The following is a 20,793-nucleotide window of genomic DNA, read 5'->3' as shown; positions in this document are numbered from 1 at the left end:
CGTACTGGCAGTCTATAATGTAGACTGTAGCCTGGTTCTTAACCTCGATGAGCGTACTGGCAGTCTATAATGTAGACTGTAGCCTGGTGCTTAACCTCGGTGAGCGTACTGGCAGTATATAATGTAGACTGTAGCCTGGTTCTTAACCTCGGTGAGCTTATGATGTAGACTGTAGCCTGGTTAACCAGGCTGGTTAACCAGGCTACAGCCTGGTTAACCCGGCTACAGTCTACATTATAGACTGCCAGTACACTCACTCCGATTAAGAACCAGGCTGCAGTCTACATAAGTGGATTTTTTGAGTTTTTATTATTTTTATTCACTTTATTTTTTGTTATTATTTTCTATCTACCTGACTTTACCGAAAGAACCAAAGAATATTTCTCCCTTTACTCTTAGGGATAATCGCTGAGTTCCTTTTTCTCGGCTGTTGGAACCTTTGGTGTTTACACTGAATAGTGAGGCTCTTAAAACGTGGTCCTGTGCGATGTGGGTCCCTTGCCTTGACCACGGTTCTTCTATTTATTCAGTTCGCTGGTTTTGAAAGTAAAAAAACAACCAGTAAATGGAAAGTAAAATTGTAAAATAAAAATAGTAAATGGAGATTAAACATTGAAAGTAAAAAAATAGTAAATAAAGGCTACACATTTTTTTTTAATAAAAAATAATAAATGAAGATTAAGCATTGAAAGTGAAAAATAGTAAATAAAGAGTTAAACATGATCCAGAGTGTTCCCAGCTCCTCGGCTCCACCTCTAAGATTGTCCACTATGAAACAAGTTTAACACACCGCTGTGTGTATACTTTAACAGCACGAGTGCGTATTAATAAGACGTCAGAAACACCAAAATTAAGTAGAAACCAAAAATACAATTTGGGGCTCAAATATAACTAGGTACAGTTACTGCAGTTTGGATCTCTACAAAGTTCAGATATGCTGCTGTGAATAATTATAGCGACCCCCGCTGAGTTTTCTCAAAAAGGCCACGTGTACATGAGTTAAAAGAGGGTTTTGACTCTCACCTCCGATTAGCACGGTTAGCTACAGACGGTGCGCAATAAGTTCAACGTAAATAAGTTCTTTGTGTTATGAGACCTCCTTTGCCAGTAACAAGATAGAGTAATAGGTTTTACCCTTTTAACTGGCACAAAAAATGACGCCTTTATTCAAGGCATCATGTTTGTGCCAGTTAAAAGGGTAAAACCTATTGCTATAAGTTCTTTGTGCTCTATGATTGTTAATATACGGACTGGATCATTCACTTTTATGCTCGCATTTTTCCTCCGTGTACAATTGGATTTGCATAGTGTCTCGATGCAAGCACATGTTAAGACGCTGCAACGGAAATATGTCGGCTCGCCAACCTTTCCCACTGAAAACCAAACTCGGACGCATTCCTCAGTCAGCGCTGGGTCCATCAAAACTGTGCAGTACAATGAAGTTCAACACAATACCGTACGAAAAATCTATTCCTGCCAACCCCCAACCACTGATGCCAATTCCCGCACTCTCCAGACCAAGCCCCGAAAGGTTGCAACCCTTGACGAATACATTGACGCTAGAGGTATATATATACATCATTGTGCCATTCCTTGGCTACCCATTTCGACCAGAATGACCTTCAAGATCGCTTGCCTCTGCTACCGCGCCCTAAAATCCGGCTACCCACCGTAGCGAAGTTCCCTGCTTTGACGCCTTACAAACACTTCAGTTGACCGTAGACACATTCATGCAGTGCATCGCAGGATCTCCTTGAAACCCCCAGGACAAGGGCTTTCGTTTGCTTCTCGTCGCTTTCTCCGTTCAAAGACCATCTTAGGAGGCGCTTCTCTTCATTCAGCTCGACATTTCAACCACCGAGTCTCCCTGGAACCGAGCGACGCGATCTGATACAGAGCGCCGCTCCATGCTACAGAAATGCGTCTTCGGTACGCAATATTGCGCGCGTTATAAATTGTATTATTATTATCGGCAGACCGGTGTGTACATAGTGTGTGGTAGTACAGGGATGTCACTGACATTCCTGAGCGGACCATTGCTACATGATCGACATCAGTTGCTGTGTGTGTGTGCGCGCGTATATGTGTGTGTGTGTGTGGGGGGAGCCGTAGCTTTTAGCAGTTAGTGCACTTCGCTACGAATACAGGGACCCCAGTTCGATTCCAGATCACGGCAAACCTCAGTGACTATTATCTGAACCCCGGTCCTGGGCCTCCTCCTAGGTCTAGCCAGCCTCAAATTAGTACCGAGTGCGGTGCGTAAACATCGCCACAGAGGAGATAAAAAGACGGCCGGGCGTGGTGCTGGCCACCCACCCACCCCGTCGTGTGCCGTGCTTGCTTCCGTGGGTGCTCGCTAATAAACAACTTGCCCCAACAGTCTGTTAAGCCTGTACAGGGGAAATCTTTGTCTCGTGTGTGCGCAGCTCCCATCGTGTATGAGAACTATTATATGAAGATCAGGGATAACTGCATATTGGCTCTGGACACGTGCGGTCAAGGCACCCCCAATGCCAAACGCAGGTCAGCTTCACCACCAGCAATTCGTGTCACAAGCATCGCCGGCAGACCGTTTGTGCTTTGTGCGGGTCCAAGGAGCAGCTGCTGTTTTTACACTGTTTTCATTTAACTCACTTTGTCTGTTGTTGTTGTTGTCGTTGTTGTTGTCGTTGTTGTTGTCGCTGTTGCATCCTCAAATCTTGTAACTCACAATTTTAACCCACTTCTCAATGTGGTATCGACTGCAAACTTGGTATACTTATGTCATACTGATGACAATACTATATTCTATCATAAAAAAACATTTTTTTATTTGTTATGTTTCGGCTTGGGTCTAATTGTCCACGGTCAACTGACGTTGGCTGTAAATCACCACGGGTCTCCTTACGTTGTGGCGAGCTTCGGGGCCACTTCCTGGAGTCGTGGGGTTCTTCCATTACTAGTACATTTCATAAAAGCGTGTTTTTTTTAAAAAAAAGTTTAAAAAAATATTACTTATTACAAAGACTCTACTCGTCCTTGTCTAACCCCGCCTTCTCTCCTCACTCTGCCCCCCTGCCACGCGCTCGCATTACCGCTCCCTTCTCATCTTCAGAATCAGAATCTTTATTTATCCTGGAGACATCTTATGAGCTATGAAGCTCTTTTTCACAGATGTCTCGTAGTTCTTATTCAATACTCTTTGGTTCTTTCGGTAAAGTCACGTAGGTATAAAATGAAATAAATCACGACGTTTCGGGCGCAACACAAGCGTCCGTCATCAGGTGTGTTGAGCCCGAAACGTCGTGATTTATTTTATGTTATACCTACCACGTGACTTTACCGAAAGACCCAAACAGTGTGGATTCCTGCAGTCACGAACGTTTCAAATCAATTCTTATTCTACTCCCGTCCACGCAATCTGCTGCCTCTCTACCCTCATGCCAAAAGTGTTATCCTGGCTTCGTAGAGTGATCGCTTCAATCCACGTATGGCGTGTAGCTATTGGAATAATGCGACAGAGGCACTGACTGAGCTTTTGTAATATGAGCGCTCAGTGTCAATGTGACATTTGCACGAGTGACACGTGGTGAACAGATTGGGAACTACGCCTGCACTGTGGACGTAGGCCAGTACGGCATGCGACCAAATCACCGTGCCCGGTGACGGACCTTAGGGCCCGTCCATAAATGACGTCACGCGCCTGGGGGGGGGGGTCAGACATTAGTGACGATGTGTTTGAGAAATGTGACGTCACATAAAAATGCGCAACTTTCAATAAATATATGATTGTTATAACAACACTCCTACAACATCAGAGTGCAGCGCCACAATGACAATAGTTTAAAGCGATTTGAAGAATGTTTTATTTTCAAAATGGAAATATGATTTTTTTTGGGGGGGGGGGTCAGAGCTTTGTGACGTTATATTTGAGGGGGGTCTGACTTTTTGTGACGCCGTGTGACGAGGGAGGGGGGGGGTCAAAAATCATCCAAAATCGCGTGACGTCATTTATGGACGGCCCCTTAGAAGCTAAGCAGATTGAGCTCTGTTGGCACTTCGATGGGAGACTGCCCAGGAATACCAGGTGTTGGAAGCTTAGGCTCCAAAGTGGTCAGGTGACCGTCGTTCGGATCCATGAAACGATATATGCGTGGCTTTGGGTGCGACTCCATCCTACTCTTGGGGTTTCTCTGGTCACTGTGGTTTCCTCCTAGATGCGAAACACTCAGCAATGCCATCAGTTCAACTTCCCTATGCAGGACTCTGCTGAAAATGGTTCTGAGAAACGCTGCGTAAGTTCTGTTGTATAGGTCCCCGTTGTGCTTCCCGTTAGTAGTCACCCTTCTGAACTGAGCTCATTTCAACTTCTTGAGGGGCTTCTTCTGAAGAGGCTCCCAGCACGTGCAAAACGAAGGACCGAACACCCTGCGGTACAACCCGGAAAACACCATCAGAGAGTTCACGAATTCTGAGACTCGGGCAATTCCTGGGTAAATGAAGGACAATATTGTTATTGTTACATTACCCCAGTAAGTGCCACTGCTGCTGCTGCCGATTGACGCTGATGTGTTTTGTGTGCTGCTATGTTTCCGCCACTGTTTGACGGAGTTGCCAGGAACTCTCCTATTGCCATGAACTCTCCGAAAGAAAAGCACAAGAGTGCGCTCCATAAAGGTAGCGACTGACCTCCCCTCTCTCTCTCTCTCCCTTCGCTTAAAACGATGAAGCCTAAACAGGAAATGAAGTACAACTTCGAATATCTAATCACCTACCCGCCCTAACCAATTAACCGCCTACACCAAGTGCAGTATTTGTGCGTGGAGTAACTTTTGTTTTCTGCACGTGTTCACAATTTTGACGTTGTCACGGAAGGTATATTAATCTTGCGTACATTAATTTGCTTCTAAAGCACAGTCACGCACCTTCCCATGTTTAAAGCAGCTTGCGCTCTGGTGTTGTCCAGTGACATATTTGCGCATGATGGTTGAAACTGGCATTTCCTATAGACATTCACTTATTCTAACTTTTCACATATCCGGCTATACCTTTGGGCGCCATTTAGTGAAATTTCGCACGAATCATTTATACCGGCTTGGTGGATAATGACAAAAAAAACCTGTGAATTGACGCAATGTTTTCTTGATTCAACAAATTCTGCTAGAAAACATTGCTTGAAGGCCCATTGGCAGACACATGATAATGAATTATCATTGTGATATTGTAATGTATTTATCAACTCAGATCTGTGATTGCCACATGACAATCAAACACGACGCGTTTAATTTCCCAAGCAGGAATTTAGCCAAATTGAATTGGCACGCCGAGTTTGAAGGCTCGGCTCTGGCTTGAGTCGCTCAGTTTCTTCCAAAGACATGCGAGCGGCTCAGCCACGGCTTGGTTGAGGCTCAGCTGATGGAAATAATCAAACATGGCTGGGACCATGCTCAGATCCGGCTGAGCATGGCTAACTTGAGTCAGAGCTAAGCCTGAGCCAAGTCGTGACTAAGATATGGGCCCAATTGTGCAGACCTAGCCTGTGTGCTTCAGGCTGTACACCATGGTATATATATAAGCATCGCCTGCCCTTGCCTCTGAGGGTGTACTTATATCGAGCCAGCTTCTACTGTGTCCCGTGATAGTGGAGAGCAGTACTTCTCCCACCACGTGACCGATCGGTAATGCCAGTGACGCCGGTTTTTGTGACTTCACACACAGAGCACGTGGTGTACAGCTCCATAACTGACATATCCGGGAGATGCGAGCCGGATGTCCAAGCCCACCGTGTTCTCTACACATTCGCGGGGCAGGTGAATGCGCTCGTGATCTACTCGCACGAGGAGTCGATGGTGGCGAACACTTGTGCAGAAGATTTCGGGAGAAGGGTATTCTGGGAATTGTGGGTAACCTGCTGCTCCAGAGCAGCATCCGGCTGTTTGGCTTCCCCCTTGCAGCTCTTTGGCTGCCCCCTTACGGGCAACCGTTTTTTGGAAGAAAAAAATAATAATACCAAAACCTTCAATGTTAAACGTAATTTAACGCATGATAATAAGCAATTTATTAAATATGACAGGGAACGGGTCACTATGGTATGTCTTTGTGACAACAAAATGTACGGTATTGTTAAAGGATAACTAAAGAGGACACATTTCGATTTAAAGCTTTCGTGACTGCAAGGATTCATCTTCTTTGGTTCTTTCGGTAAAGTCACGTAAAATGAGAATAAAATAATACATTTATAAAATAAAATAACAATAAAATTCTCACGACGTTTCGGCCACAACACAAGCGGCCTTCATCAGGTGAAGGGACGAGACTGTCTGGAGGACAGCGCTGGAGCGAACAAAGCCAAGCTCAGTTCGTGACCTTTAAGCTGTGTGAGAAGAAACAGAGCGCCTTGACAAAGGAATTAGCATAGAATTTAGCATTGAAATAGCTGAGTGATTAGCTTGTGACTGGTCATAGAAATGGCTATGTTAAAGTCAAAGCATACACATCCCCAGAGGCACCCCTTGACAAAGGAATTAGCATAGAATTTAGCATTGCAATAGCTGAGTGATTAGCTTGTGACTGGTCACAGAAATGGCTATGTTAAAGTCAAAGCCTACACATCTGAGCTATTAACAGTAACTGGGTATACACTACACTATATAATGAATACTATATAGTAAACCAATAAAAAAACTAAAATATAAATTACCTCAATGTTATCAATAAACTCTATTTATTCTCCAATCAGCTAAGCTACCAACAATAAGTCTTTATATATCACAATGCTATATGGCGAAAAAATGGGTGGATTCTTACCATCAACTTTACCACCACGGATAGCTACGAGTCCCATTCAGACGGACGAGTTCATCCATGGTCGGAATGGAGGAGGGGGAGAGAGACAGCTGCAAGGCGCTGTTATACTCCATGTTGTAAACCGTGGTGTGAGAGGTATTAAGAGTCAATGCCAGCGAAAGAGCTGCGGTCTGAAGGTCATCGTAAAATACAATTAATTAAGAACGGAAATGGTTTAAAACATCTTTCCAATGTCCCGGTACCTGACACCATCGCTATCATTGAAGACCTGGTTCATCAAGGACTGCATACTGATGTACCCCCCCTGGTGAGACATTGCTTAACCAATACATACTTCACCTGAAATGGAACTTTCTACAAACAAACTGAGGGCACCCCAATGCCCCCCCCCCTATCTCCGGTTGTAGCCAACGTATTCATGGAAAAATTTGAAACTGACGCCATCCAGACTGCCAATCTACGCCCGACCTTATGGAAGAGGTACGTGGATGACACTTTTGTCATCTGGCCACATGGCCAGCCTGCTCTAGACCAATTCCGCAACCACATCAATTCCATACACCCTGCCATCAGATTTACCATGGAGGTCGAAAAAGATGGCAAACTACCCTTTTTGGATGTCTTAATTAAAAGGAGACGTGATGGTTCAATGAGCCACTCTGTCTACAGGAAAGATACCCATACAGATGCCTACTTGAAACCGGATTCCCACCACCATCCGTCCCAGAAGAACTCCCTCATCAAGACTCTATACCATAGAGCCCAATGCATTTCCGACCAGGAACACATTACCAGTGAACTCAAGCACGTACACCAGGCTCTCAGGGCTAATGGTTACTCCGACTACACAATCCGCAAAGCCATCACTCCAGTCATGAAGAAGGATCCTCTTGTGGAGCCACTCAAAACCATCACCTTACCCTACATTGCAGGGGTCACTAAAAAGATCTCCAAAATCCTGAATAAGCACAAGATCCAGGTCCGATTCAACACAGTACATAAAATCCGTGATCTGGTTCCATCTGTAAAAGATGCTGTTCCAGACATACAGTACCCGGGCGTTTACAAACTAAAGTGCCTCTGTGGTAGTAGCTACATTGGAGAAACCAAACGACATATCTCGGACCGCATCCGCGAACATAAAGCAGACTTGAAGCACGGTAGAACGAACGCCTCTGCCGTGGCAGATCACTGTTATAATTCAGTGGGCTCACATGACATTGACTTCTCCAAGACGGAGGTTCTTTGCAAACCAACCGGATACCATGAGAGATTCGTTCATGAGGCCATTCACATATACAAGCACAGAGACAATTTCATTCCGAGAAGATGGATTCTGACTTAGTAACCATTGGAAAGATGTTTTAAACCATTTCTGTTCTTAATTAATTGTATTTTACGATGACCTTCAGACCGCAGCTCTTTTGCTGGCATTGACTCTTAATACCTCTCACACCACGGTTAATGGTATGGTTTACAACATGGAGTATAACAGCGCCTCGCAGTTGTCTCTCTCCCCCTCCTCCGTTCTGACCATGGATGAACTCGTCCGTCTGAACGGGGCCCGTAGCTATCCGTGGTGCTAAAGTTGAGGGTAAGAATCCACCCATTTTTTCGCCATATAGCATTGTGATATATAACGACTTATTGTTGGTAGCTTAGCTGATTGGACAATATATAGAGTTTATTGATAACATTGAGGTAATTTATATTTTAATTTTTTATTGGTTTACTATATAGTATTCATTATATAGTGTAGTGTATACCCAATTACTGTTAATAGCTCAGATGTGTAGGCTTTGACTTTAACATAGCCATTTCTGTGACCTGTCACAAGCTAATCACACAGTTATTTAAATGCTAAATTCTCCTAGTTATTTCAATGCTAAATTCTCCTGTTTGATTTGTACTAGGTGCCTCTGTGAATGTGTATGCTTTGACTTTAACATAGCCATTTCTGTGACCAGTCACAAGCTAATCACTCAGCTATTGCAATGCTAAATTCTATGCTAATTCCTTTGTCAAGGGGTGCCTCTGTGGATGTGTATGCTTTGACTTTAACATAGCCATTTCTATGACCAGTCACAAGCTAATCACTCAGCTATTTCAATGCTAAATTCTATGCTAATTCCTTTGTCAAGGCGCTCTGTTTCTTCTCACACAGCTTAAAGGTCGCGATCTGAGCTTGGCTTTGTTCGCTCCAGCGCTGTCCTCCAGACAGTCTCGTCCCTTCACCTGATGAAGGCCGCTTGTGTTGTGGCCGAAACGTCGTGAGAATTTTATTGTGTTATTTTATTTTATAAATGTATTATTTTATTCTCATTTTACGTGACTTTACCGAAAGAACCAAAGAAGATAAAGAGGACAAAATACTAAATAGACGCAGTTTATTCCATCACCTATTTTGTTTATTTAAGTCAGAATGTGTTCGTCATCTGCTGTATACCTGCTGCTGTGTTTGTGTACAGGTAGCTCTGCATGTGATGCGGCTCGCGAACTATTTTGGTCAAAGGCAAAAAATCCCCCCAAAATCGCTCCCCTTCTTTGAAAGGTTTCCAAGCCCCTGGTCTTGAAAAGGACATCATTGCGCAGTTAGCGACGATCTCTGCAGTGTCACCTACCATGCTACCCTTGATCTCGGCTCATAAGGCAACCTTGGGTATTGGCTCAACAGCCGGCAGTGAGGTTGTTTTTGTTGCCGTCGTGATTCATTGTTCAGTGGCCGAACGAAGATGGACCTCGTGCTTTCACACAATTAGCACGGTAGGCTATGTAACGGTGCGAACGAAGGTCCAACATACGTACAGGACCGCAAAAAAGATGTCATCTTCTTCCTCATGGCACAGGCGCACGAGAATAACACCACCACCTACAATTATGATAAAATGATCATTATTATTGTTGATTTGCCTACGATCAAATCACCCCGCGTGTACCTGGATAGTGCTTGGTTGATTGACTATCACTCGTAAAGCAGGTTGTGTTGCCAATGTTGTGGGCATCAGTGTTATATTTCTATGCTATCGCACATATGCTCACCTCTTTCACCAATACATATTGACCAGCATGGTGAAGTATGTTCAAATAATCCCCATGACACGCAGAGCATTGGGAGGCCCTCATCCAGCAGTGTATTGACAAAAGGGATGGACATGTGCATGCACATTATTACGATTTCATTGCTTTTAAAGACTAAATCCGAAGTTTAATAATAATTGTAATAATCATCAAATTGATTAGTCTTACAAAATTATCACCATGTCTGCAATCCACGGGTCACCTCGCAGCTCAGAGGTAGGTCTGTGATATCTGCTTCAGTGGGCCATTCTTCAACAGCGAGAGCTGCACTGCTGTGCGTGAAATCTGAATGGACACTTTGTCTCATGATGCTGAACGCACAATCGAGATAATACTGGGGGGGTGGGGGAAATGACAAAACAATGGCCAAATGAACTGCACCACCCATTCTCATTGACCAAAGGGGCAACACTGTTCCATGGTCTGTGTTTGTTTCCTACTGGGGACCATGAGCCCAGAGTAATAACGTAGACATGCCCACGCCCTCTCTCTTGAATGCAGGAACCAGGGACATTGAGTGTGGTGGAGGGCGATCAGGTCCTGGTGCTGAGCGGTGGCGCCGATGCCGGGTGGGTGATGGCGGAAAAGTGCGGCCAAAGAGGGCACGTTCCCGCTTCCTACCTGCAGGCCATCTGACCAGGCATTCATCATCATCACGATCCATGGGCAGATAGCTCCGTAGGTGTCCATTTGTTTCCACTTTCCTTTTCGTCTTGTGGCAATCTGCTCAAGTGGTGCACATATTTCTTGTTGCCGTCAAGCCATTTTCTGTTAGGTTTTCCTCTCTTTCCGGTTCCTTCCATTTTTCCGACGCTTTAAAAATATTATTTTTAATATATATTTTATCCAAACAACACACTTTCAGTCTTCCTGTTGTCCATCCTACACGTGTCCAAATAGTGGCAGTTTCCTTCTTATCATTGCCTGCATCAGGTCTTCTTCTGTGCAACCGTTTTCTTACTTCTACGTTGGTCACCTTTGGGTCCAGTTTAGATGCAGTATACATCTAGAGCAATACATTTTGCATTGGATTCCTTTCGTCTTTTTTCTTCACGGCCGAAGTATCGGCACCATTTTGCCCAACCTTCCTCCTTTTGATTCAGCTGTGGAACTGGCTCAGATATCCACTGGATTGTAAACTCCCGAGGTGGATTCTAGATTTGAAGCTTCCGTGACTGCAAGGATTCATACCATTTGTTTTTTTCGGTAAAGTCACGTGGGTAAAATAAAATAAATGAACCCAGGAGACGACGCTCGGCATCGCGCTGAACTCGGCGAGCAGGTCGTTGCTTTTGACTTCTTGTCTCGTCTGTTAAAAAACTACGAAAGCTTCAAATCTAGAATTAATGCCCTCTACGGGGAGGAATTTCACTTATCTGTTAGAGTTTTTAACAGACAACGAGACAAGAAGTCACAGCAACGACCTGCTCGCCGAGTTCAGCGCGACGCTGAGCGCCGTCTCTTGGGTTCATTTATTTTATTTTACCTACGTGACTTTACCGAAAAAACCAAAGAGTATGAATCCCGAGGTGGAGTTGACCTGGCATTACTCGAGACGTATACTTCATTTGCGCAACACCTACATTTGCTGCGTTGATATCCTGTAATTTATTTCCCGATGTTTTTATATGCTTTTTATTTGCTTGGCTGCTATGGTGCAACTTTCCAAAATTTTAAAGGTTAACCAGCAAATTACTCAATTGGGAGTATGTATACATAATAATAATTATTATTATTTGCTCACTACTCTGAAACTCGGCAGGACTCTCTTGAAAAAGAGCACTGAGATGCAGCGGGGCTATCCTGGGTAAACCAGTGTAATAATCACAAAACTCTCTCGTTGCTTTTTAAACCTTCGTATGTGCCAGTCATTACACCTGTATCAGCTCGCCCTCAATTGATCGAATGGCAGTGTCAAAGCAAATACAATTGAAAAGTCGGTGTTTATTAACGTCACAGAGAGCCATTTCATCTACCAACGTATCAAGAATGACCCCGTGCAGGAAGAGAGAAGGGGGATTAATCGAGAATAAAACATAAAATATGACCATGCAGAAATCAGTGGTGGATTCTAGCCATAAATCAGTGATGGATCATTGCCAGAGAAAATAAATACGTTATTTTATTTATATTCTTAGCTCTTTCGGTAAAGTCACGTTGAAGGGAAACAATAAAATAATAAAATATATATAAAACAATAAAAATTCTCACGACGTTTCGACCATAACGCAAACGGTCATCATCAGGTGTGAAAAACCACTTCTTTCAAATGTTTCTTGCCGTTGGGTTTTCACACCTGATGATGACCGTTTGCGTTATGGTCGAAACGTCGTGAGAATTTGTATTGTTTTATATATATATTTTATTATTTTATTGTTTCCCTTCAACGTGACTTTACCGAAAGAGCTAAGAATATGAATTACTGCAGTCACGAGCTTTAAATCAAAATCGTTATTTTATTATATTCATTTATTGTCAAGAATGTCAATAATGTAGGGCCCATTTTTAAATGCTTGAAATTGTGTGCCCTTCCACCCCGCTTGGGATTTTTTTAGATCTGCCTCTTCCAGTAATATGCCTGCTGCTTCTGTAACCTGTCCATGGCTTCAGACAAACACGCACACACACAGTTTCGGGGACCAAGAGATACACTCCTAAGATTCCAGGGCAGCAGAATGGTTGGTCAAGCCAAGGACACTGTCAGCAGCTGAAATTTGCAGGCTGACGGAAACTGGGCCACGTTCGAAAAATGAACAATATCATTAGACTTCCATTTGTTAAATTCGTGAAATGTACTTTTGTATGATTTTGCATGCACGAAAGCCATCGCAGTAGCTTATCTTTTATTGCCTTGTTGCAACGTCTTGGATTCTGTAAAAAAAATGTATGTACAGCACTTTACAACTACAGTTCAATAAATGTTTTGCTTCATTTTTTGGCTTTGTACTTTACAACTGCAGTACACTTTCATAGGTTACACCGCTTGTAGAAATACAAAGTTAAACGGAGTTTTAACCTGTATTTGGTGGAAACTTCAACTCTTCATCGCCAAAAATCACGTTGAAAATTAATCCCATGAATTAGAATAACAAACGACAATACCCGACAAACTATTGACATATATTTAGAAAATATACACTCATGTGAAACAACAAAATAAAATATTTACATAGCAGACAAGATAACTAATAAATTGCACTCATGGACATATTCCCAGAGACAGTGGCAACGTGATCAGACACATACAAATATATTGAGGGGGGAAATACAGCACATCTATCGACAAATATTTTACACATTTTCCCATAACATTCAACCAAAAGCAAACTATTGATTGTAAAGGTAAAACGTGTCCCCTCTTAGCCCCCACCTCCCCTATTTCATAGTTTTGCTTCCTTTCATTAACACTTTCTTACCATGTTAATCTTAAACTGTTACAATTCTGGTCACCAGCATCAAAATTATGACACGGAACAATTTTTTGGATACAATTTTTTTTATTTTACGAGGTAAGGCCCACTGAGCTACATAGCTCTGGCCACAAATGATAGCTCAACGAAGTAGCTTATCATTTGGGAATTTATAGCAAATACTCGAAACGCGTGATTTTGATACTGAATGTGGAGGGAATATCAGAGGATGTGCAGAACAATCCATTCTATCACGGGGGGAGAGACACGGGACACTCCAATTATACAGGCGTAAGTATCGAGATTGAACCCACGACCTCCTGCATGCCGGGCGATGTAGTTAACATCTCACCATGGGGAGAGACACCGCACATTATACAGCAGGCGTCAGGGTCGCGATCGAACCCACGACCTCCTGCATACCAGGCGAGGTAGTTAACATCTCACCATGGGGAGAGACACCGCACATTATACAGCAGGCGTCAGGGTCGCGATCGAACCCACGACCTCCTGCATACCAGGCGAGGTAGTTAACATCTCACCATGGGGAGAGATACCGCACATTAAACAGCAGGCGTCAGGGTCGCGATCGAACCCACGACCTCCTGCATACCAGGCGAGGTAGTTAACATCTCACCATGGGGAGAGACACCGCACATTAAATTATACAGCAGGCGTCAGGGTCGAGATCGAACCCACGACCTCCTGCATACCAGGCGATGTAGTTAACATCTCACCATGGGGAGAGATACCGCACATTAAACAGCACGCGTCAGGGTCGCGATCGAACCCACGACCTCCTGCATACCAGGCGAGGTAGTTAACATCTCACCATGGGGAGAGACACCGCACATTAAATTATACAGCAGGCGTCAGGGTCGCGATCGAACCACCCACGATCTCCTGCATACCAGGCGAGGTAGTTAACATCTCGCCACCATAGAGGTGCAGGGAGCATGATCTCTGGTGTTGGCAAGATTGGTGTCTGGAAGAGGAGTCCGGGGGGTGGGTTTAGACGGCCGAGAATGATCAATAATTAATGGGAGTCAGAAAATAATCGAACCAGCGCGCTTAAAGAGCGACGTTTTCAAATAAATTCGGTTTGGCAGCTATAACGAAAGTAACACTCGGGAAGAGTGTACTTACAGTCCGCAAAGAACCCGACGTTGCATGTTGACTGGGGGAAGCAAGGCATTTTGGAATTGCACCTCGACAATAATAATGATCACAAACATTTGAGAACATAAGGCACGCAAAGAAGAAACGCAGGGCACGTTACAAAAATGGATGGTGTTCCCGGGAGGCCGAGAGTTATGGGTTAATATTCTTTGGGTCTTTCGGTAAAGTCACGTAGACATAGGTTCAAATAAAATAACAAAAAAAAATATACAATGATGGGGAGGAGTGGAGGTGGGGGGCGGGGTTGGGGGGGGGATGGTGGTGGGCGGGGTTGGGGGGGATGGTGGTGGGCGGGGTTGGGGGGGGGATGGTGGTGGGCGGGGTTGGGGGGGGGATGGTGGTGGGCGGGGTTGGGGGGGGGATGGTGGTGGGCGGGGTTGGGGGGGGGATGGTGGTGGGCGGGGTTGGGGGGGGGATGGTGGTGGGCGGGGTTGGGGGGGATGGTGGTGGGCGGGGTTGGGGTGAGGGGAGGGATTGGAGGGAGTAGAGGTTAGAGGCGGGGTTGGGGGGGTAGAGGTTGGGGGGCGGAGTTAGGGGGGGTGGGGTTAGGGGGGAGGCGGGGTTAGGGGGGGCGGGGTTCAGGTATAAAACGGAGGTACCGAGGCCGCGAAGAGTAATGGGGGGGGTGGGGGCTGGGTATTTTTGGTTATAATTATTGATTATTAATCGCTAAAGACCTACGTCTTTATTAAATAATGTGTCGGGCTCGGAGAGAACAAGATGAGGCAACGCTGTGGTAAGAATAGCGCGTTTTGTTAGATTATATTTGCAAGGTAGCATTGGTTATGAATAAGGACCATTGCTCAAAACGTCGCCTATTATTTTCTTAAGTAAAGCCTTTGTTAAGGCCCATTCTCAGGTGATTTGTTTTCCACAATACGGGGGATTTTTTTGGGAGGTTAGATCGCGTAAATATATAAATGCGTCGTTAAGCCCGCCACCATCAAACAGGAGAGCTTCTCCACAAAATCTGGCTTTCGCCTGATGAAGCTAGTTGTAATCACTGGCGAAACGTCGTACTCGAATTGTAAATGTTGTGGCTTCGCACCGACACACCGGTGTAGTGCTGTACTAGTGACGAATTGGCATGTTCTGTTTACGTGACAAACCTTACAAGTTGGCTGTGGTGGGTTTAACGACACTTATGGATGGTATTTGTCGCGAAAGCCTACGTGTTTTTAAGTGATTTGTTTTGTTTGCGCTCGTGCACCACTTCCAACGCAGCAGAAGCATCGCCATGTAAAGATTGTAATTCTGAAGTAAATCCTGGGTAATAAATGTTAATTCGTTAAATTAATAAAATGGTCATTCAAGGCTGAGGAGGGGGGGCGTGGCTGTTGCTTAAAAACGGGGCGTACCTTTAATTTGGCGCCAAAACTGCCCTTCGTCCTGATTGGCTGGGGTCGTGACGTCACCGCGGGGTTTTATTCGACCCGCCCATCTTCGTTTCCAGCAGTGGCAAACGGTGTTCGGAGCTTCAACACACACACACAAGAAATTGTGTAAACATTCTTTTTATTTGTTTTTTTTATATAAACCGTGCGCCCCTTCTGCGAAGAGAAGAGCGAGTTTATCCTGCGGGCTGCCGAACGCGAGGGACGCGGCGCCCGTCTGGCGCGGGTGAGCGCAGTGTTGAGTGTGGCTAGGCGTGAGCTGCTCTTGTTTTGGGTTCGCCATGATAAAGCCTGTCCGCGTAGGCCGCGCTCCTCCGCGGCTGCTTATTCATTCCACGTCCGTCATGTAGATCGCTGTTTTAAAGTTTGATTTAATATCCGACGTCGGGTTTGGTCCGCGTCGGGATTAAAAGCTCTCGGGGCTCGCTTCGGCGTCCTGTTAGCAAAGGAGAAAAACTAGTACGTGAGCGTCGCGATGTGTACCCAAGAGCGAGCCGTGATAGCGCGGAAGCTGCTGCGGTTTATAGTTAAACCCGACTTTGTTCACGTCCTCGTCCTTGCTGACTAAATCTAATGGTCACATTTACTAAACGCGTCAAAAACCTCGCGTGCCGTCGAGCGCTGCAAATTGTCAGCGAGCTTTACATCGAGGCTCGCGACCTAAAAAGGTCGGTGCCGTCGACGGGAGCGTTGTAGTTTTTTTAAGTTCGAAAATGTATGTAAATTAAATAAAGGACTGGGTTTCAGGATTCGATCTCTCGTTCTATAACTTGCTGTTTACAGCCGCCTTGCCGTTTACAGCCGCCTTGCCTTCCAGGGGGAGTTAGGCTTTGCTGTATGATCGCAGCCTCCTTTAAAGGGGTGGAGGGGGCGGAATAGACTAGTTTATTTGCCTGCAATGGACGGGGGTGGTTACAATTCACTTTGGCTGTAGTTCGGGTGAAGTGCTCTTGCGTCTATGCATCTCTCCGGGGTTAAGCAAGCTACACCGATCAGTGTGGACGAGTTGTAAAACCGAACGGCGTGCGGAGAGGGCCTTCGTCCAGCAGTGCATTGACAAAATGTTTGTATTATGTCGAACTTATTTCGCACGGTACGTAGACAACCGTGCTAATCGGAGGTGCGGGGGGAAGGACAAACTAAACGCAAGATGATGTTCCGAACTGTAAACTTTCTTATTTAAGGCACGGGTACATGTACGTACGAGGGCAGTTTATTTTTGTTTTATGAAACAGTGACGTTAATTCAGTGTTTGTTCATGAAATCCACTTTTCAGCAGGATCCTGCATTGCGATATTTGACCGATTGAGTGCCATGTATAGTAGGTACAGTATAGCCATTTTGTCTGGATTCTTAGATACGGGGCAAGCAAAGGCTGGCTCAGGTTCACTTCCTATACCTGACCCCTAAACATAACCTTGCACGAATATAAGTAATATTTAAATATACGTTTTTAAAAACACGCTTTAATAAGATGCACCGTACTCCTAATGGCAGGACTCTCGGAAGTGGCCGCAAAGCTTGCCATAACGTAAGGGGCCGTGGTGATTTACAGCCAACGTCAGTTGAGCGTGGACAATTAGACCCAAGCCGAAACATAACATAAAAAATGTTTACAGATATGTATTTTTAATGATAGAATATAGTATTGTCATCAGTATGACATAAGTATGCCCGGTTTGCAGTCGATACCACATTGGAAAGTGGGTTAAAATTGAGTTTACAAGATTTGAGGATACGACAAAAACAACAACGGAGTGAGTTAATAGAAAGCGTGGAAAAATAAAAGCGGCTTGAGTATTTTTTTTAAAAGCTCATTAATGTATGTGGTGTTGAAATGTGCTCTATGGATGCAAATCTGCATGGACAGTAGTTGCCAGGCTACCTCTGCTTATTTCTGCCTATTTGCGGGGACAATAGTCATGTGCATTTCCAAACGTTAGTGTCGGCTGGTAATTTCCCATTGCTTTCGTCGGGAAACTGCACTTTTGATTGGTTTTGGTTTTAAAAGGTTGGCTCTTCCGTCTATAAGCCAGTCATTCTAACCATCTACTTTGCATTGCCGTTACCCCCGAAACCTCGACTTGTGTGGCCGACGCGAGTTAACAATTTAATGCATCCACTCTCCGCGTTAAACTGCGCAATTGGTACGCACGATTAATAGCTGCAGCTGTGACTGATTAAAAATAGAGCACTGTATACTAGTTAAATCTCGCCATAGACGTATAAACCTCCAAACTGACCGGTTCCAAGACATTTATTTAGTTGCTTGCCTTTCCGTCTGTTCTTACAATTACTTGGTAAGGCATTCTGTATATGTTTTCTTGTAGTACACCCCCACCACTGCAGTTACACTTTCCCCAGTGCTCCGTTGAGGACCGACTATAAATAGGACTGAAGAGTAACGCAGGGTGTTGTTATACTTGTGCCGAACATAAGCAAGTTTACAGTTTGTAAAAAATCGAAAGGCGAACTAGTTTGGGGCATCGACATACTTTTGAATAACATTAATGTACATTTAAATGATGAATTTTAAATTAACACCAATCTGCACATCGGTCTAACACCGCTGTATTAAATTATTTTCTAGAGTTTATACATTGCCCTGAAATGAATAGCTGACATTGTTCTATCTATGTGAGCGTTTGATAAATATGTATGTTGAACTTCTTTCCCACCGTACGTATCCCACCGTGCTAATCGGAGGTGCGGGGGAAGGACAACAAACTAAATACAAATAATTACACACATCCATCAAGTCTGAATTTATAGGCTAAGTAAGACCGCATCTTCAAATGTACAAATATGAAGGTTTGCACGTAGGTCTTAACGGGGAAAGGGTTTATCAATTAAGTTTGTTTGCATTTAGCAAGCCATTTATCGCAGAATTATAGTCATTGCTGTAAAGATGAATGCCCCCGTTCCTACTAAGGAATGCTTGATGGGCAGTAATGAATCTAGTCATTTTATATTCTCTGCTAATGCGATGACCGACTGCTATGAGTTGTTGCTTGCACTATTGTATCGACAGAGTGAACCTTTTTTTATCCATCGGGACCAACGTTTTGGCTATAGCTCTTAATTTGCTGCAAGAGGTGTTGTTTTGCAGTGTAGAATTGAAGCTGCTGTTTAGTGTTTTTTATTGGATTATGATTTAGTGTCATGCAGATTAGATATCTAGGCGCTTGCTTGGAAGCAAGCTTTAGTGAAAATGACGAATGTCCTCAAACTTTGCTCTCTTACCCTTATTGCTCTCATGTCTTTTTGCAGAGAAAGATGGGTGTATATATGTTGAACTTCTTTCGCACTACGTAGCCAACCGTGCTAATCGGAGGTGTGGGGCACGGTCAACATTGCAACAACATTACATTCCACAGTATACGAATTTGTCTCGAGGTACTTGTTAAAAGTGGCCCGTCAATAATGTATTTCGATATGGGTACACCAAAACCTCGTCCGTCATGGGTTTGACCATTAGCGCCAAATGTATTGAGGTACAGTTAGCCGATCACGCCCCTGTGGCTCGACCGTTTAAGATTGACCACGAGTATGCATCGTAAAGACCTCTACTTACGATGGAGATTTGCGTTACGACGACCCCATCGTAAGTCGAAAATATCGTAAGTCGGACCATCGTAACTCGGGGACTACCTGTACTGTACAGGTCGAGTAACTGCACTGCTCGCGATGATGCAGCGATGGAAGAGTACGCAGGCCGGCTTGTCTCCTTCGTCTCACACTCGCCCCATCGCGTGTCCCAGGTCACGTGTTGTTCCCAGCGTCCAGTGAGGTTAGGTGGTCCGCGATTTTTCTTACTACATTATATATTTCTCCCATTCCATACATTTGTTTTGAAAGTTCTACTGTATTTAACCAATGTAGTAAATATTAATATTTTACGTGAAAAATGCTTGTTTTATGTTTGGCTTAATGTAGGGTAACCAAGGAGGGGGGTGTCGTGTTACAAACCGTGAACCAAACTCTATGTTCATTTGCATTTCAGTTTACGGATGGCGGATTTGTCGGTTGCGGCTGTTTTCAAGAACGTAACCACGATGGGTAAGGGTTTGGTGTAGTGTAACCTTCGTTAGAACGTCTGAAGGGATTATGATGCAGTGAGTGAAAAGTGCGAATACTGAACTCGGCTCATGAGCAGGTGATGTAAGACCTGATGTTTTTATTTTATGTCAAGGTTATCCTTCACTTGAGTGCAGTAAAATAGAGGCTTCGACTTGCCTTGTTATTACTCCCAGTGATGCTTTTCGTTTAAAGATATATCATTAAATAATTATTCTTTCTGATTATTTATCGTCCTTCTAGTCCTGAAAAAATTTTATTCCGTTATTTTTCACACTAACCATTCACCTCCCCTCTGTACTTGTTTATTATGCATCTTTCCAAGTCTGCAAATTGCCGGCACAGTTGCAAGGAGTAAAACGCAGCTTGAAAGCACACAGTGGGGGGGGGGGGGTGGTCATTCGCCTGCAGGGCGGCTGAACATGGTTCGGTGCAGGCGAGTGCTCGATTGAATTGGAGTAAAGACACCTCACATGGCCGCACACTTCCATTCAAACAATGACGGCACGGTGATCCCTGGCTAAGCTTCCGCTGCCTGTGGAAAGGGCATGCTTTTCGACGTTAATAATTAGATTGCTCCTGCCAGCTCCCCATCTATACTTTTTTTTACTCCCTTGGGTGCTTCCATGCTGATAGCTGGTGGAGATCGGGATGATAACAGTCTGATTTCTCAAACATGGCTTTGCATTTAAAATCTCATTTCCAGAAATCCCATTCAGGGGGAAAAATAATATTTCCCAGTGTTACATTTATTGCGATTATGAAGGCATTATTTAACTATCTAACGGTAGAATAAATCATACTCTCTGCCATATTTTTATTCTCTTTTGGGTGAAGCTATGTTATAATTGTATAATCATTTGTACTAC

The 20,793-nt window shown here is 44.3% G+C and overlaps 2 protein-coding genes across 11 annotated transcripts in view; both read left to right on the top strand.

The window, feature by feature from the left end:
- PSTPIP1 (proline-serine-threonine phosphatase interacting protein 1) overlaps nucleotides 1-12,795 on the top strand; it is a 41,004-nt gene extending 28,209 nt beyond the window's left edge. For 2 of the 5 annotated variants that reach the window (XM_076073078.1, XM_032968903.2), the window contains 4 exons: nucleotides 2,427-2,523; nucleotides 4,598-4,656; nucleotides 5,698-5,789; nucleotides 10,366-12,795. In XM_076073078.1, coding sequence (XP_075929193.1) covers nucleotides 2,427-2,523; nucleotides 4,598-4,656; nucleotides 5,698-5,789; nucleotides 10,366-10,500 — 383 coding nt within the window. In that variant the 3' untranslated portion in view covers nucleotides 10,501-12,795. The other 3 variants (XR_012946471.1, XM_076073080.1, XM_076073079.1) reach the window with 3 other exon arrangements.
- A 2,281-nt stretch (nucleotides 12,796-15,076) lies between these two features.
- The window catches only part of SIN3A (SIN3 transcription regulator family member A), a 30,591-nt gene continuing 24,874 nt past the window's right edge, over nucleotides 15,077-20,793 (top strand). For 3 of the 6 annotated variants that reach the window (XM_032968866.2, XM_032968862.2, XM_032968867.2), the window contains exon 1: nucleotides 15,874-16,073. The gene's annotated coding sequence lies outside the window, so the exon portion shown is untranslated. Of the gene's footprint in view, nucleotides 15,190-15,873; nucleotides 16,074-19,511; nucleotides 19,638-19,850; nucleotides 19,907-20,793 lie in introns of those variants that run through there. The other 3 variants (XM_032968864.2, XM_032968865.2, XM_032968863.2) reach the window with 3 other exon arrangements.

Source organism: Petromyzon marinus, chromosome 40 (assembly GCF_048934315.1).
Source record: "Petromyzon marinus isolate PM22_M1 ecotype Great Lakes invasive population chromosome 40, UKy_Petmar_22M1.pri1.0, whole genome shotgun sequence".
Taxonomy (NCBI): domain Eukaryota; kingdom Metazoa; phylum Chordata; class Hyperoartia; order Petromyzontiformes; family Petromyzontidae; genus Petromyzon; species Petromyzon marinus.
Note: the sequence above shows the minus strand (reverse complement) of the source record. Positions and strands in the feature narration are given on the sequence as shown.